The sequence below is a fragment of the Ornithorhynchus anatinus genome, chromosome 3 (assembly GCF_004115215.2).
Source record: "Ornithorhynchus anatinus isolate Pmale09 chromosome 3, mOrnAna1.pri.v4, whole genome shotgun sequence".
Taxonomy (NCBI): domain Eukaryota; kingdom Metazoa; phylum Chordata; class Mammalia; order Monotremata; family Ornithorhynchidae; genus Ornithorhynchus; species Ornithorhynchus anatinus.
Genome location: NC_041730.1, coordinates 96,908,292 through 96,925,985, shown reverse-complemented (window position 1 = coordinate 96,925,985; position 17,694 = coordinate 96,908,292). Strand labels below are relative to the sequence as shown.

Sequence of the window (17,694 nt, the reverse complement as noted above, 5' to 3'; positions counted from 1 at the left end):
TATCATTAAGTTTGTTAATGAAATGAGTTATACAGGAAGCTCTTACTAAATAAGATTAATGCTTGTATAAAGTCTTGTTTATAGTTAAGGTTTCTTGTAGCCCCTTGATTTTGTAATTCTAAAGCACCAGTAATTATTTGCTAAAGTGCTTGCATTTCTTTCTGCCTTCAGGGTGTCTCTACCTGGATGTCCTGTCCTCCCCTCAAACTCAAAATGTCCAAAACAGAACTCCTTATCTTTCCACCCAAACCCTGCTCCCCCTAGTCTTTCCTATCACTGTAGACAATACTACTATCCTCCCTATCTCACAAGCCCGAAATCTTGGTGTTATATTCTACTAATCTCTCATTCAACCCACATATTCCATCTCTCACAAAATCCTTTCAGTTCTACCTTCACAACATCACTAAAATATATCCTTTCCTCTCTGTCTAAACTGCTTCTACGATGATCCAACCACTAATCCTAGCCATCCTTGATTACTGCATCTGCCTCCTTACTGACCTTCCTGCTTCGTCTCTCTCCCCACTCTAATCCGTTAACTTTACTCTGCTGCCCTGGTCATTTTTCTAAAAAACGTTCAGTCCATGTCTCCTCCCTCCTCAAGAACCTCCAGGGGTTGCCTATCCACCTCTGTGTCAAACAGAAACTCCACCATTGGCTTTAAAGTACTCAATCATCTTCCCTGCTGTGGGTCAAGCACTGTTTTGACCCACTGCTGTACCCTCTACCTTTTTTCCAGCATTTAATACAATGCTCTCTATGTGAGAAGTTAGCAAATCCCATTACCAAAACTGCCACAGATAAGTTAAGAAAAATGACCCAGGGTCACTCAGTATGTAAGAGACAAATTACTCACCTCTGGTATTCGTTTTTTACCACCCTTTCTAATAAAGAGTTTATTATTCCCTTTCTGATAGTAGCATGGGATTGCACGCTATCCCCCATGAGATTATGGGTGCATTCAATAATATTAATATTATTAATAATAATTGTGATAGTTGTTAAGTGCTTACTATGAGCCAGGCACTCTACTAAGTGATAGGTTACAAGCAAATTGGGTTGGACACAGTCTTTGTCCCACATAGGGCTCATAATCTTAATCCCCATTTTGCAGATGAGGTAACTGAAGCACTGAGAAGTGCAGTGACTTGCCCAAGGTCACATAGCAGACAGGTAGTGGAGCCGGAATTAGAACTCAGATCCTTCTAACTCCCAGGCCCCTGTTCTATCCATTAGGGCATGCTGCTTCTCTCCAAGGTGTCAGCTTGCTCCCTCATGATAGGCCAGGAAAGTACCTACCAACTCTGTTATATTTTCCCAAGCACTTAGGACTGTGCTCTGCACATAGTAAATGCTTAGTAAATACCACTGATTGATTGAATGATTGATTTCTCCCTAAATCTGAAATGACCTAAATATGAAAGCCTCAATCAAATCAGAATCCAAGCCAACAGAAATCCAGCATAAACAGGCAGTGCTAGGTACCTAAAATATAAGTTAATCACTTGCCTACCGAGTTCTCCCCCTTGCTACATTCACAAGATAACCTGACTGAACTGCGATCTCACAGGGCAGTTGAGATTTTCTCTGATATCAGAAATATGTCTTCATAATGCCATTATGTGAATTTTATTGCTAAAAATCTAGTTTATTCAGATTTTCATCTTCTGCAATGTTCATTTTCAACCCTGACCGCAGCAGCTTGAAGTACATCACAAACATGCAAGAATAGTCCCAAGTTTAAATGTTGTTTAACCTTTTAGAATCCCTTATCAAATAAATCTAATTAAGCAGAAATTGACCAAGCTGTAGGGAGCAAGCACAGATCACAGATTTCAAATGTCCAGAGGATAAAATAGTGTTATTGTTGCCTTCAGAAAGAATTCCGAAACGGTTTGCACTCCAGGGGAAAGAACTGATAAGCAGAGTGACAAAAGCTGGTTTCATGAGTGGTTCCAAGCAGCGGTACTATCCCAACCAGCTGATTGAATTGCTATTTTTGGCATTCCACATATCATGGTTACATATACAGAGAATGATTGGCGCTTACAAATATGGTCCGTCAGCCTGGAATTGTGGGAGACACTGCATTGTTTGTCAGAGTTGTAAAACTTTTCAAGCGAGCGCCTGTTGTTTCTGCAACAAATAGCTAAGGCGACAGGCATGCCAGAGCTTCGTTTCTAGAGGGAAAACCAACTTTTATATTTCTCACGACAGATATTTTTAGCTGTGATGCTATGTCCATAGTGTTAACTAATTGAGCTATCAGGTTTCAAACTTGGCCACAGAAAATGGCAGTAGAAGAGGGAGAATGCTTCCCAGAACAAGTAAGCATTTTTGGCTGCTGAAAGAAACTTGTTTTTTGAGTAGTTGATTTAGATCATAAATAATTGTAATTTTAAGATAAGTTTTTTACTCAACCTTTTTGAAGGGAATTGGTACATGGTCGTTAGAAGGCTGTGTTCGGGTTGCTGTGTGTTGTATATTGTTTCTGTATATGATTTTGCCTCTTCACAACAAGCACTAGGGGTGTTCGTGATGTGCTTTCTGTCTAGCCTCATCAGCCTTTAGGTGATGCGTTATGAAACACAAAAAAAGATTTCTGCATCATTTGGAAATGTGGCACAGGCCAATGGAAACTATACTCTCTGTACTTCTGAACATGCTTTCTGTTAAGTAAAATCTTGTGATTTTATTTTTTAAAAACCTTTACTGGGTAGGTTTTCTAGATATCTTTGGCTATATTGATTTTTTTACATATATATATATTTATATATATGTGTATGTATGTATGTATACACACACACACACACACACACACATAAATGTGCTCTGCACATAGAAAGTGCTCAGTATATACACTGATTGATTGATACTGATTTTGTGTGGATTGAGAAAGTATTTTGAGAACTGAAGTGATAAAATACAGAGCCAAAATCTGTGCCTTGGTCATTCAGGTAATTGCAGAAAAGTGGGGATTTTACTTCATTTCTCACATACTGAAAACTCAGGCAACACGTTTATAGAAGAAAAATGGGACTTCTAATGATTTTGAAGCGTTGCTGCATAACCTTGGCAAAATCACCCTATTGTGGGCAAGAAAGCATGGTAGTTATATTTTCACTAATATTAAAAATGTATTCAACCTAAAGTAGCAAAATATGGAAATCATTTAGAAATTACTTTTATTAGACATGTTCAATTATGAAACCCCCTCATTTCTGAGTTTCTTCATTTTTTGATATCTGTTCATTTTATTAAATGTGGAATTTTTAATGCTTGTCAGTGCTAAACTGTGTTTATACCCTGTGAGAAAATAATTAGCTGTAACCATATCAAATAAAAATTTTGATTTATTTTGAGAAGATGGTTAATGGTCAGAATTAGGTGTCCTAGGTTTTTGACATGGTGTATCAAAATAGTGAAAATATTGTTTAAAATATGATTTGATTTTTAAAAATGTGTTTGTTCAAGTTGTGGTTAGATCAGTGCAGACAGATTTTTAAAATGTACTAATTTCAATAGATTTCTTCTGCAATAAGTGCTTTATTTCTGCTGTGGAATCAGTGGTGGCGGTTACTATTGCTGTCGTGTAATGTTAACATTTATATAATTGAATTAGACTGACAGTGGTAGAGTGCTGAGAGATTGAGAAGAATTAAGGATTCCCATGCTTTCATTTACAATGTCCAGAATGTGTCATAAAGTTGACAAAAATCTACACTAAATTAGAATGACGTGTAGAGTGATGAGAAATTGGGAAAAATTGAGGATTCCGGTGCTTTCATTTGCAGTTGATCGATGGTATTTATTGAATTCTTACTATGTGTAGAGCACTGTACTAAGTGCTTTCCAATGTCCCAAATATGTCATGGAGTTGGCAAAATCTGCACTGAAATGTCCATATTGTTCCTAGATTTCCAGGTATAAAACATACATACAAACAAGAAGAACCACCCACATTTTTAATTATGTGATTTTATAAAATTTTTTTGTACAGGTTTACTTATTTCACTAAATTTAAAACTGAAAATTGCACCTATTGAGGATATATTATGTTGGTAAATATGATGTGTGCTGTGAAAATGATCCTGTAGCATACTGAATGCTATAGACTTCTTGTTTTTAAACATACTCAGATGACAAAGCTGAATTTGAATTATTTGCCCTGAATAATTGGCTGGGTAAGAGTGCTGACCCAGTGCAAATTGTGCATGAGCATTATCACAAAAGACTATTATTTATTGTTGGATTAGAGAGTTTGAAAGTTGAATAAAACCTAAGATTCAGACTACACATTTTGTGGATTGGGATTAAAAATCTAAGAGTTATCCAGATGAGCTAAATTATGGATAAGAGCCTAAATTATGGATAAGAACCTTGCGAGGAGGGTATAGTAGATAATTCTTTTCCTAATTTTCTTTCAAGAATTGTCAATAAGTGCCTATGTTAAATTATATTCAAATGCTGTTCTTTAGTTTATGGTTCTTTTCTGTTATTTGCTGTCCTGTTCACAGAGCATTTTGCCAATTTTCCATTGGGTCATTTTACAAATACTTACTGTCAACTGTGTGCACTAAAATGTTGGAAGTGAGTTTATATGACCTTTAGTCAGCTAAGTAAGCTCTGCTTCAATTTCCTTCTTTAATCTATCCTACAAATCATAGATTTTTGAAAGAGTGTTTTGTAAATTTACAAGTCATGATCGAATCAAGGTTTAAAGACTCCAAACCAATGATTTTATGCTAACATTCTTAGCACGTAGCTGTGTGTGAAATATACTCTTAAAATGCAAAGTTCAATAAAACTTGAAAATGAGCAGTAAGACTGGTTACATATTTTCCTAGTAATTTTGAGAGACGTTTTTCAATGGATTGAACTTTTTTTAGGAATTTGATCATTAATAGTTATGTATCAATCAGAGCTTTCTCTCTCTTCCCCTCCCTAAATTTTCCATCTCGTTTTATACCTGTCTCTGGGTGCAGATTATAGATTTTTGATTGACTAGCATTTAGCACAGACCTCTGCACACAGTAAGTGCTCAATAAATGTCATTGATGGACTCACTAATGTAATATCAGTTGCCTAGTTAATGGTTGCTGTATCAATAGTATGGCTAGTTCTCTCTGGGGAGAAGGGAGCATTTTTGTAAAATATGTAAACTACAGTAAATGATGTAGGTATCATAAAAAAAGACATGCTATTTTTCAGTTCAGAAGAGACTAACATAAGCATTCGGTTTTAAGGTGGCCCTGCAAACTCAAGTTCCCTACTTTCAATCAGTGGTATTTAGTGAGAGCTTACTGTGTGCAGAGCACTGTGCTAAGCACTTGGGAGACAACAATACAACAGAGTTGGTCGACATGTGCCCTGCTACAACTAGCTTACATTTAAACCCCTGAATGTCAGGATACAATTAGTGTTTGGTACTACAACTTAATGTTGGTTTGTTGACCTTCATGTCTCAGAAAACCCCTGGAAGGGCTAGGTTTGAATTCTGAGATTAAAATTATAGTGTAGTTATCATCCACCATTTACATATTTATAGCTAATTATGTCCTTTTTTATCAGATTTGGAAATGAGAATAGTTAAGCTCTGATATACTACAATTCTCTTTGTTCCCAAACTATTATTTTAGTTGTAATTCAGAACAACTTGAACGAGTGTTGTTCAGTGGAAAGTTGATGATGGAGATCAGGGTAGAGGAAAAAGTATGAGCTCTGGAACGAGTTCAGGTGGATTCAACAGATGAAAAAATAGTCTTCCCTCTCTTGGTCATCGTGGACCAGTCAGAGGTTACTAAATTTTAAGCAGTATACACATTCAGTTTACAATTAGAACATACCAAGGAGAATTGTGTTTTTATAAAGAGTAGACTATCTTTGTCATTTAAGGGTACATCCTTTTCTGAAGGTCTGTTATTTAATGAAATTTGAAATAATCTAGACAAAGGGAAAAAATAGCTACCTCAAAAAAATCGAAGAAGTTGGTTTGAAAATTGTCACTAGGATAGTATCGGTTATGAAAGCCTCTGACTAACAAGAGTAGGCACTTGATTAAATTCAAACCTGTTAACCTCACCAGCAAAGTTAAAAGAAAACAAAACCAACTAACTGCAGTGCCTTTGAAATCCTGAATGTAAGAAATTTAAATTTGCTGAAAATTAATCTAATTTTAATTTTAATCTAATGTGAGCTCGTTGTGGGCAGGAAATGTGTCTGTTTATTGTTATATTGTACTCTCCCAAGTACTTAGTACAGTGCTCTGTGCAAAATAAGTGTTCAAAAAATATGATTGAATGAATATAGTACTGCTAAGGCTTACTCTAATTAAGGCTGATTCTAATTCCTGCTCTGCCACATGCCTGCAGCATGTCACTCAAGTTTTTTATGCCTCAGTTCCCTTATCTGTAAAATGGGAGATTCAAGCTTGTCCTTCCTTTTAGACTCTGAGCCCCATGGGGAACAGGAACTCTGTCCAAGCTGATTAACCTGTAGCCACCGTAGGGCATTCAACACATACCACAGTTATCCATTTTATTAACAACAGAAAAGTTCAGCAGAGCTGGCTGTTTAGAAAGCATGACTAGGAAGGTGGAGAGATTCCTCGGGAAATTCCTCCCATAGGAGATGACTATTTAAGGAGACTGTGAAAGGAGGAAGTCGAGGATTTGCATGGATTTAATTTACTGGCTTTCTATATCCACTGTTACAAGGAATTTAAATCCACACTCTCAAAACCTAATCACCTATTGATAGAGTGTTCAGGGATAGAATTAAAGTAATAAGGAGATAAAGAACAGTGGGAAAATAGAGGAAGAACAGCACATGAAAAAGCAACCCTAAAGGAGAGTGTAGGCAGTAGCAACAGGCAACCAATTGCAGATTCATTTACACAGAGTCACTTTCTTTGGGCACCTGGGCTTTTTTCTAGACTGTTTCCCACACAAGAGTATCATCTACTAGGTACCCTCAAGAAGGCTTCCCCTCATCTGTCCTCATTTTTTATAAAATCAGTGATAGTCTGGGTAATTGTTGGAGCTTGAAGAGTACTGTCACTGGGGTTAATGCCGTCATTTTTTGTAAGTTACTTTGAGTTGATGATATGGAAAATCCTAAAGTTGCCCTTGCTCACACCCCCCGTTAGGGATTCCTCAGCCCTTCACATCCAGTAGATCTCTGCTGTACCTATCTTCAACGGTCTTTCTCAGACCACGATTCCAGAAGACCGTTGCTGAATAATCTCTCATATCCCACCTGTATCCCTATTCTCCCCCAATTGCCATTTTGGACCTTTAATGTTATCTAAGCACTCAGGAAATTACAAACCCCCATTCTGCCTGTGCCAAATAGCATATTATTACTATTATATACTATATTCACTATTATACATTATATTTATGCTATATTGCTTCTTCCTACCTCCTACTGGACATGGCCATGGTGGAAAGAGCACAGGCCCAGGAGTAAGAGGACCGGGTTTATTGCATCAGCATCCTTTCTGACCTCCCAACCTCCTGTCTCTCCCCACTGCAGTCCATACTTCACTGTGCTGCCCAGATTATCTTTCTATGGAAACATTCTGAGCATATCACCCATTCCTCAAAAACCACCAGTGATTGCCTATCAATCTCCAAATCAAGCAAAAACTCCTCATTATTGGCTTCAAAGCTCTCCATCACCTTGCCCCTTCTTACCTCACCTCCTTTCTCTCCTGCATCCCAGCCCGCACTCTCCACTCCTCTGGTGCTAATCTTCTCACTCTGCCTTGTACTTTCCTGTCCCGCCATTGATCCCTGGCCCACGTCCTCCCTCTGGCCTGGAAGACCCTCCTTCCTCAAATCCGCCAATCACGCTTCCCCCTTCAAAGCCCTTCTGAAGGCTCACCTCCTCCAAGAGGTCTTCCCAGACTAAGCCCTTTCCTCAGCTCCCCCTCACCTCCACTTTGCCCCGACTCACTCCCTTTGCTCTACTCCCCTCTTCCCACCCCACAGCACTTGTTTATATATGTACATATCTATAATTCTATTTATGTTGATGCCTGTTTACTTGTTTTGATGTCTGTCTCCCGTCTTCTAGACTGTAAGCCTGGTGTGGGCAGGGATTGTCTCTTTATTGCTGAATTGTACTTTCCAAGCACTTAGTACAGTGCTCTGCACACGGTAAGCACTCAGTAAATATGATTGAATGAATGAATAAATCCCAGCTCTGCCATTGTCCTGCTGTGTGACTTTGAGCAAATCATTTAACTTCTATATGCCTCAGTTTCCTCATCTGCCAAATGGGGATTCAGTTCTACTTTCTACTTAGACTGTGAGCCCAAGGGCAGACCTGATCATCTTATATCTACCCCAACACTTAGTACAGTGCTTGGCATATAATAATCACTTAACAAATATCATTATTAGCAGTAGTAGTAATAGTATTTATTTTCATGTCCATCTTCCCTGCTAGATTGTAAAATCCCTTTTGTGAGGCATCAATCAGTTAATTAATGAATGGTATTTTCAAAGTGCTTACTTTGTACAAAGCACTGCACTAAGTATGTGGGAGAGAACAGTACTTTGGCTCAGTGCCAAAGCATGGGCTTTGGAGTCAGGGCTCATGAGTTCGAATCCCAGCTCTGCCACTTGTCGGCTGTGTGACTGTGGGCAAGTCACTTAACTTCTCTGTGCCTCAGTTCCCTCATCTGTAAAATGGGGATTAAGACTGTGAGCCCCATGTGGGACAACCTGATTCCCCTCTGTCTACCCCAGCGCTTAGAACAGTGCTCGGCACATAGTAAGCACTTAACAAATACCAACATTATTATTATTATTATTACTTTGGTAGACACAATTCCCTGCTCTCAAGGTGCTTATAGTCAGTTGGGGGATTCAGACATTAAAATGGGTGAAGCAACTGGATATGAATGTTGTTGGCCGGGGGGAAGTTACCTAAGTGCTTGAGAAGCAGTGTGGCTTAGTGGAAAAAGCACAAGCTTGGGAGTCAGAGGATGTGGGTTTTAATCCTGACTCTGCCACTTGTCTGCTGTATGGCCTTGGGCAAGTCACTTAACTTTTCTGTGCCTCAGTTATCTCATCTGGAAAATGGGGTTTAAGACTGTGGGCCCCACGTATGACAACCTGATTACCTTGTATCTACCCCAGCGCTTCAAACAGAGCTTGGCACATAGTAAGCGCTTAGCAAATATCGTAATTATTTTCATATCAGCCGGTGTGGCTAACTACAGTGGAGAAGCATCGGCAAGGAAAATAGTGTGGCAGCCGAGAACATAGTCCAAAAAGGTTACCTGGAGGAGAATTAATTAAATTATGGCTTTGAAGATGGGGCGAGTGTTGGTCTGCCTAGAGAGAGTGATCATGTCTACTAATCCTGGTATACTCTCCTAAGTGCTTAGTGGAGTGCTGTACACCCAACAGGTGCTCATAAATACAGTGCTCTCAAGCAGAGCACTGCACTGAAGGATTATTGTGTCTCTAGGATTCCATTTTATGTAATTACAAAAATAAACTTTTCTAAACATTCTCTTTATCCCCTTTATCCCTTTCCCGAGGAGAGGAAGCAGCAGGGCTCTGTGGAAAGAGCATGGGCTTGGGAATCCGAGGTTGTGGGTTCTAATCCCAGCTCTACCACTTATCAGCTGTGTGACTTTGGCCAAGTTACTTAACTTCTCTGTGACTCAGTTACCTCACCTGTAAAATGGGGATTAAGACTGTGAGCCCCACGTGGGACAACCTGATCACCTTGTATCCCCCCCATCACTTAGAACAGTGCTTTGCACATAGTAAGCACTGAACAAATGCCATCATTATTATAATTATTATTATTTCCTATCTTTAGATTTGGAGAGGGAAGGTTAAGTGGATTACACTGGCTAAAGGCATATTAACCTCAACAGTTAGTAATAGCAAAGTCTTTTGCTTTTTTTGCACTGTTAAAATGTCTTAGATCCCTTTTTTATTCAGAACAGGTGACTGATACATCACTACATTACCAATCTGAGTCAGTTATCTCTCCTCAGGATAAGCCAGTTTCAAGTGAAAGACGAAAGCACCAATTGACAGAAAATTACCTTTAATATTTTGTTTGTGACTACACACCAAAATGTGTCTACTTCTTAAATGTCATGGAAGTGGATCCATGGAGTTCCTGCTATCGGCAAAATTTATAAAAAGCAGAGGTTTCACAGAAATAGTCCTCTTTTTTCCAGTATCTTATTGGGAAAATAAATGAAGTGATGCTTAGATTAAGATAGGAAAAAAAAAAAACTGCCTCTGGTAGAGTTGATTTCACCCAATACTTTAGCACTATTTTTAGAATATTGCTCCATGTACTTAAACATCAAATTCACTATCTCTGTATTTCAAGTAGATTACAGATATAGGTTTCTGAGCTGCATCTTCTTAAAGATTAGATTCCCTATCTACTTCACAGTTCTAAAATTGCACTAGCTAAAAAGTGAAAATATACCTCCTCAGAGTCCCTTTTTTGAACCCAGAAATGGGTTAAAATGGGAAGAAAAATAGCATTTTTGCCCCTTGAGGTAAAAAATCATTATCTGACTGCTGAATAAAATAGTGGAGAATTTCATTTATCACCGACACCCACGCGGCCCCAGCTGCACTCTCTGACTCCAAGCATTCACCAGTGATGAATTGAAGAAACTCCTCCCCTATGCCACATCCTTCCTCTCACTCGCCACCTCCTCACCATCTGCTTCCCTGAGTCCCTAAATCAGCCCTAATGTGCTCTCAGCTAGCTCTGTCCTGGCCTTTGGAGAGCTTGAATCCATGGAACTTCAACACTGTAGCTTTCAGTTTATCTGCCAGTCCAACTCTCTCACTCCAATTTTCAAACTCTATTCTGGAAAAAAATTAATCCGTGGTAAAAATTAACCTATTTATTGATTTTGGAATACATGTCCAAAGTAAATACCTTTCCTCATCTCCTGATACCTAGGCTAAATTTAGCCTATCATTGGTCTCTGTTGCTATATTTATACGTGAATAGTTCCTGGGATTAAATATTTCAGTCCTGACGCCAATCTCTCCGACATAATAAGCATGAAGCCTGACAGCCCTGTTCTGATTCATAACATAGCAAATCAGTGGAAAAACCCCAAGAAGTCAAAAGAGCCCTTGCCAGTTTTCTTTAGTAGTAGCTAAGGGTCAGACTTATAAAGCTTCCCCCTTTTTATCCTTAATATTTCCCAATCCTGACCTGCTTGATCTTTTCCTCTTCTGATGCTATTAATTCAGCTGCTCTTCTTTGGCTTTCTGAAGGGCTCTCTAGGCCCTGGCACTCCACCATCATTTTACTTCAATCAGTCAATCAGTCAATGATATTTATTGAGCATTTACTCTGTGCAGTGCAATGTACTAAAGCACTTGGGAGAGTACAGTGCAACAGAGTTGGTAGACACATTCCCTGCCCATGAGGAATTTACAGGCTAGAGACAAGACAAACATCATGATGCAGTTGTTTAGTGGTTTGAGTCCATGTTGCTGGAAGATAAGCATAGTGGTGGTAAAACGTAGAAAAAGCAAAAAGGCCAGACTTCAATTTGTCACAGAGAGTGTTGGATTATAAATTAAATAGATCTTTTCAATCCTTCCCTCATCAACTAAGAAAGGACCCAACAGAGTGGGGTTTTGTGTGTGCTTTAAAAAGAATAAAGTTACTTCCACAGAGTGGAGTATGGCCAGAAAAGGGGAGAGGCTGGAGACAGGGAATTAGGGAAGATTCCTTAGCAAGTCAGCAGTAGAGGTGATAGAGGAAGGAACACATGAAGCAAGCTTTAGACTCCCATTTTCTATCCCTTGATTTGGCTCTAGCTTCCCAGATTATTTTGTTCTTTAGCTGAATCTCTAAGTCCAATTTTATTCGTAAAATGAGTATAAAAAATATACTCTTAAGAATGAATCTGTCATTCATTAGTAAGTGGTGGTTACCGTTTGTGTTGGAGTTTCAAAACTATGGAGTTTCAGAGGTAAGAGTTTATAAATTTATTTCCAGCTACAATCTAGCACATTCACTTCTCTCCCCTAACACCAAGCTATTTGCTGTATCTTAGTCTCGTCTGTCTTGCCAGCGACCTGTCGCCTCTGGCCTGGAACTCCCTCCTCCTTCATATTCAACAGGCTGTCCCTACTTTCAAAGCTTTATTAAGATCCATCTCCTCCAAGATGCCTTCCCCAACTAAGCCTTCATTTCCCCTGCCCACTGTTCCTTCTGGGTCACCCTTGCACTTGGATTTGTACCGTTCATTCCCTCCACTCTCAGCCCCACAGCACATAATGTTCATATTGGCAACTTACTTTTATGTCCATACGGAAAGTTCCATATGTGCAGGGAACATAACTACCAACTCTGTTGTACTGTTCTCTTTTAAGTGCTTAGTACAGTACTATGCACAGAGTCTTGTTTTGTCTTATCCTGTTGAGTCATCTCCGACCCATAGCAATGCTATGGACACATCTCTCTCAGAATGCCCCCCCCTCCATCTTCAATTGTTCTGGTAGTGGATCCATACAGTTTTTTTGGTAAAAATATGGAAGTAGTTTACCATTGCTTCCTTCCACACAGTAAGGTTGAGTCTCCACCCTCAACTCTCTCCCATTATGCTGCTGCCCAGCACAGGGGATTTTTGACCTGTAACAGATTGCCTTCCACTCACTAGCCACTCGCCAAGCTAGGGATGGACTGGTTATGCATCTACTTGACTCTCCCTCCTATAGTCGAGACTGGTAGAGTCCTGGAAACTCTCCAGGTGCGACCCTGAGAGGACCTGCTCGGAGTACATGCTCAATAAATACAAGTGATTGTTAGGATAGATAAAATATAGACATAGATGTATGCATATATGCATACACAGAGATAGAAATCTAGATTCATAGCCTTTAGAAACACTTGAAATATCATCCGGTTGAGTCATTTGTTTCTAATGAGCAAATGGCTTCGGACTCTTGGACAATTGGGTGTCTATCCTTTAATTATTTTCAAGGATGGTGAATCCACACTCTTCCAAAGGAATCTTTTTGAATTACTGACAGTCAATGAATCAATGATATTTATGGAAGCAGCTTGGCTTAGTGGATAGATCATGGGCTTAGGAATCAGAAGATCATGGGTTCTAATCCTGGCTCCACCGCTTGTCTGCTGTGTGACCCGGGGCAAGTAACAAACTTCTTTGGGCCTCAGTTACCTCAGCTGCAAAATGGGGATTAAGACTGTGAGCCCTTTGTGGGACAGGGACTGCCTCCATGTTAGTTAACTTGTATCTACCCCAGCACTTGGAACAGTGCTTGGCACATAGTAAGCACAAAGCACTCTACTAGGGCTCAAGAGAATATAAGACAACAGATTTGCCAGAGGCATTTCCTGCCCACAGCAAACTTACAATCTAACGGGGGGAAACAGACATTAATATAAATTCATCATTCATTCAGTTGTATTTATTGAGTGCTTACTTTGTGTAGAACACTGTACACACAATGTACACTGTATGCTTGGAAAGTATAATTCGGCAACAAATAGAGACAATCCCTACCCAACAACCGGCTCACAGTCTAGAAGGGGTGATCTATTGTAAATCAATGATTTATGTCAGGGAGTTCTTCCCTAGGTCTAAACCAAACTCTCCCTTGCTTTTAATGAAGTCCATTTCCTTCCTTTCATCTCTCAGGGGATATAGAGAACAGCTGGTCACATTCTCCAAGTGAATGACTATTACTGGAAGAAGAAATGATGAAAGAATACCTAAGGGAAGAGAATTATTTAATCACTCCTTATTATCTTCTTCTCTTGTCTAACCCCAAAGGCTTTAATTATTTCTCATTCAATATGGAGAAAGAGGAATCTATTTATGAAAATGATAACCAATTAGTATATATGTCATTTCTGGTAAAGGTAGATGTACTAAGAAATCCAAGAAATTTTAGTATTTTCATTCTAAAATTTCTTATTTTTAATCAGCCAAGTAGCTTTGTTCTTTTTTTAGAGTTGTGTATTTTTTGACTCTGAGAAGTCTGTAGCCAGTGCTGTTGACTCAGTTTTACATGGAAGCAAACTGTCCCGAGATCATCCATTGTTGGCAGTGCGACTGAAATAGAACTAAGAATTCTTAGTTCTGGATTCTAACTCAGAATTCCTTTGCATGCCTTTGAGAAAGGTCAGCCATGTCCCAAGACTGAGAGATTTATTATTTTCAATTTTGGGTCTTTGGGACTACTTAATCCTTATTCAGAAAGTTTAGTTATTTGGGGAGAGATTGAGCTCATACCTTATCTTTTCCACATATCACTAATGCACCAAATACAAGCTATACAAACCTGTGGCAGTTTGGTAAACACTTGCAGATTGGAGGATTAAGGTTCCTTTAGGCATGTTGAGGTGAGTTGACACAGACTATTTTAGGCAGGAATTTGTATAAATATATTTCATATTTGTATATTTTCATAGTATTTCATTTTCCTGCATGAAAATTTGTTTAGCTTTTCTATCTCTACTTAATGGATGTAGTATTTTGCTCATGTTTAGCTAGAGTAATGCCAGTTCTCTGCTATCTCTCCAGAGTGCTTAACAAATATCATAAAAAAGGGCCTTAGGGACATTGTTAATGTTAGGGCCATTGCTAATTGTTCTCATAATCAAGATTGGCACCAGGTCTCCATTGCCTGCCCCTTCCCCCATTATCTAGAGACCTCCCCTGGGTATTGCTAGTGATATAGTGATCCTTCAGCTTGCCTTGTCCTGTGCAACCTTCAGCTTTCACTTTTGTATTGTATTTTTTAAGCATTTACTAAGTGCCAAACACTGTTCTTAGGGTTGGGGTAGGTACAAAGTCTCACAGTCTCAGTAGGAGGATTTGATTTAGCTTGAGATTGGGGAGGAAAAGCAGTATGATTTAAAGGAAAGGGGCTATGAAGTTTAAGGTGATGGTAAGTTTCTGTTGTTTCTTCAGGTAATCCCTGCTCTGGCTGCTTCACTGGGGCAGTAATATTGTCTTCAGAAAGACATTCTTGCCACTGAGGCCCAGTGGAGAGTGCAGCCCTTATGACTACTATTACTAATAATGAGAATAATAATAATAGTGGTATTTGCCCTAGGAGTTTGGTAGCTTGAAAGATTGTGCCCAGGGTACAATTGGCTCAGCTCTCCCTCCTTCATCCAGCTGCCAGTAGGCTGGACTCTGGGACAGTTCTGAGCAGCCCAAGCCTCTGGCTCCGGTCCTCAGCATGTTGGCTGCAGGATGGGGGCTATGACTCTCCTGCAATCCTGCTAATCTACCCTGCAAAGAGAGGCAGCGTGGCCTAGCGGAAAGAATACGGGCCAGTAGGAAATCTGGGAGGTGAGGTAGGAGGGTGCAAGGTGATTGGATGTTTTAAAGGCAATGGTAAAGAGTTTCTGTTTGATGGAGCAGTGGATGGTCAACCACTGGAGGTTCTTGAGGAGTCAGGAAACATGGCCTGAAAGTTTTTGTAGAAAAATGATCCAGGCAACAGAACGAAGTATGGACTGGAGAGGGGAGAGATAAGAGGCAGGAAGATCAGCAAGGAGGCCGATGCGGTGATCCAGGGGAGGTAGGATAAGTGCTTGGATTAGCGTGATAGCAGTTTGGATGGACAGCAAAGGGCAGATATTAATAGCGGTGTTCTGAAGGTTGAACCCACAGCATGTGGAGACAGATTGAATATGTGGGTTGAATGAGATCAGCCAGCCAATGATATTTATTGAGTGCTTACTATGTGCAGGGCACTGTTCTAAGTGCTTGGGAGAGTACAGTACAGCAGAATTAATAGAATCATTTCCTGCCCATAATGAGACAGATGTTAATATGAATAAATAAATAATTTATAATAAATAATTTAAAGACCTGTACATAAGGGCTGTGGGGCTGGGGGTGGGATGAATATAAAATGAAAGAGATGAATAGAGTATAATGCAAAGTTTATGGACTTGTGAGATAGGGGAGGATGGTGGTGCTGTCTACAGTAATGGGAAAGACAGTGGAAGGACAAGCAGTTCTCTTTTGGACATGGTAAGTTGGAGGTGTCAGTGGGACATCCAAGTAGAGATGTCTTGAAGGCAGAAGGAAACGTGAGCCTGCAGAGTAGAGAGGTCAGGAGTGGAGATGTAGATTTGGAAATCATCTGCATAGTAGTTGAAGTCATAAAGCAAATGAATTCTCTAAGGGAGTGGGTGAAGGTAGAGAAGAGAAGGGGACCCAAAACTGAACCTTGAGAGACTCCCGCAGTTAGAGAGTGGGAGGTAGATGAGGAGCCGATGAAAGAGACTGAGAATAAGCTACCAGAGAGAATAATTAATAATAATAATGACAATAATGGTATTTAAGTGCTTACTATGTGCTAGGCACCATACTAAACACTGGGGTGGATACAAGCAATACACATGAGCCTCACAATCTTAATCCCCATTTTGCAGATGAGGTAACTGAGGCACAGGGAAGTAAAGTGATTAGCCCTAGGTCACACAGCAGACAAGTGCCAGAACTGGAATTAGAATCCAGGTCCTTCTGACTCCCGCACCCGTTCTCCATCCACGCTGCTTCTCTTTTAGGATGAGAACCAGGAGAGGGCAGTTTCTGTGGAATGAAGGGGGCAGAAGAAAATTGGAGGAGAGGAAGGGGAAGCACTTTTTCTCCCCTTCTCATGAGGGACACCACAGGCCTAACCAAAGGAAATATTTTTGTTATAATTCCTGACATTCAAAACTAAAATCCTCCTTTGAGTGTAACTCCATGAGAGAAGAGGTGTTTTCCAACTCTGTTTAGTCTCCCAAATGGTTAATACAGTGCGGTGAACACAGGCTCAAAAATATCATTGATTGATTGAATGATTGCCCTGAAGTTTATCTTTTCTCCTTGAAAATATCCTCCCAAACCCTTTTTGATGGTGGAAGCGTCCCCCACACCAACAAAAAATAGTAAGAAACCTACGGCTTAATTTAAAGTCATTAGAATTGTTTTGCCTGATGGGAGAAAACCTATGTTATGCACAAAGAACGTTCTCTTTTGGATCATATATCTTCATGAGAACTGTTAGGGCGCTGAATTCTGGTTGTAAAAAATCTTTAAAAGGATCCTTCCTTGGTGCAATATCAACACGAGACTTTCTGGGTGAGATTCAGCAATAGCAGCTTTTCTCAGGATACTAAGATTGCCTCTTTAACCGCACTTTAAAAATACCACGACTAACATTTGTTTAAATGGGTTTCTCTTTTAATTCCTTTAAAGAGAAGACCTTTTTTCTACCTCTCCGGATTTAGTCGGAGCTGCTGCAAACAGAAAGTCCCAGGGGTTTGTGGCTGTGCAGCAAAGGCAGCGGGAAGCATGTTGGCCATCATCCCAGTGAAAAAATGCTTACTGCATTGAGCATTTGTTGGGGGACAATGACCTCCTTTCAAGGGACAGATTTAACATTGCTTCCATGTGAAATCCCTGAAAACAAAGAGAACCCTGCAGCGGCCTGATGCTGTTTAGATAGCGATGACTTGTAAACATTGTGCACAGAGACCTCCACAAAGTGACCTGCTGGTTTTCTCCCCTCTTCTTCTAACTGGATTATTCCTGCAAACAATGTTGACTCTTATTTTTGAATAACCGTAAACACACTTGCAATGCCCAAATTCCCCCTTGCTAGCAATCTTCTGGGGGTTTTTTCCAAACAA

General features: G+C 39.8%; 1 protein-coding gene and 1 non-coding gene across 28 annotated transcripts in view; one reads left to right on the top strand and one right to left on the bottom strand.

Annotated features, from left to right (window-relative positions):
* The window catches only part of ANK3 (ankyrin 3), a 678,945-nt gene that overhangs the window by 432,367 nt on the left and 228,884 nt on the right, over positions 1-17,694 (top strand). Inside the window, exon 1 of one of the 27 annotated variants that reach the window (XM_029059634.2) lies at positions 2,113-2,330. The exons of the other annotated variants lie outside the window; for them this stretch is intronic. Coding sequence (XP_028915467.1) covers positions 2,295-2,330 — 36 coding nt within the window. The 5' untranslated portion in view covers positions 2,113-2,294. Of the gene's footprint in view, positions 1-2,112; positions 2,331-17,694 lie in introns of those variants that run through there. 27 annotated transcript variants of the gene reach the window in all.
* Positions 12,656-12,793, bottom strand: LOC114810802. Its single transcript, XR_003758494.1, has one exon. It is a non-coding gene; the product is annotated as a small nucleolar RNA SNORA7 (small nucleolar RNA).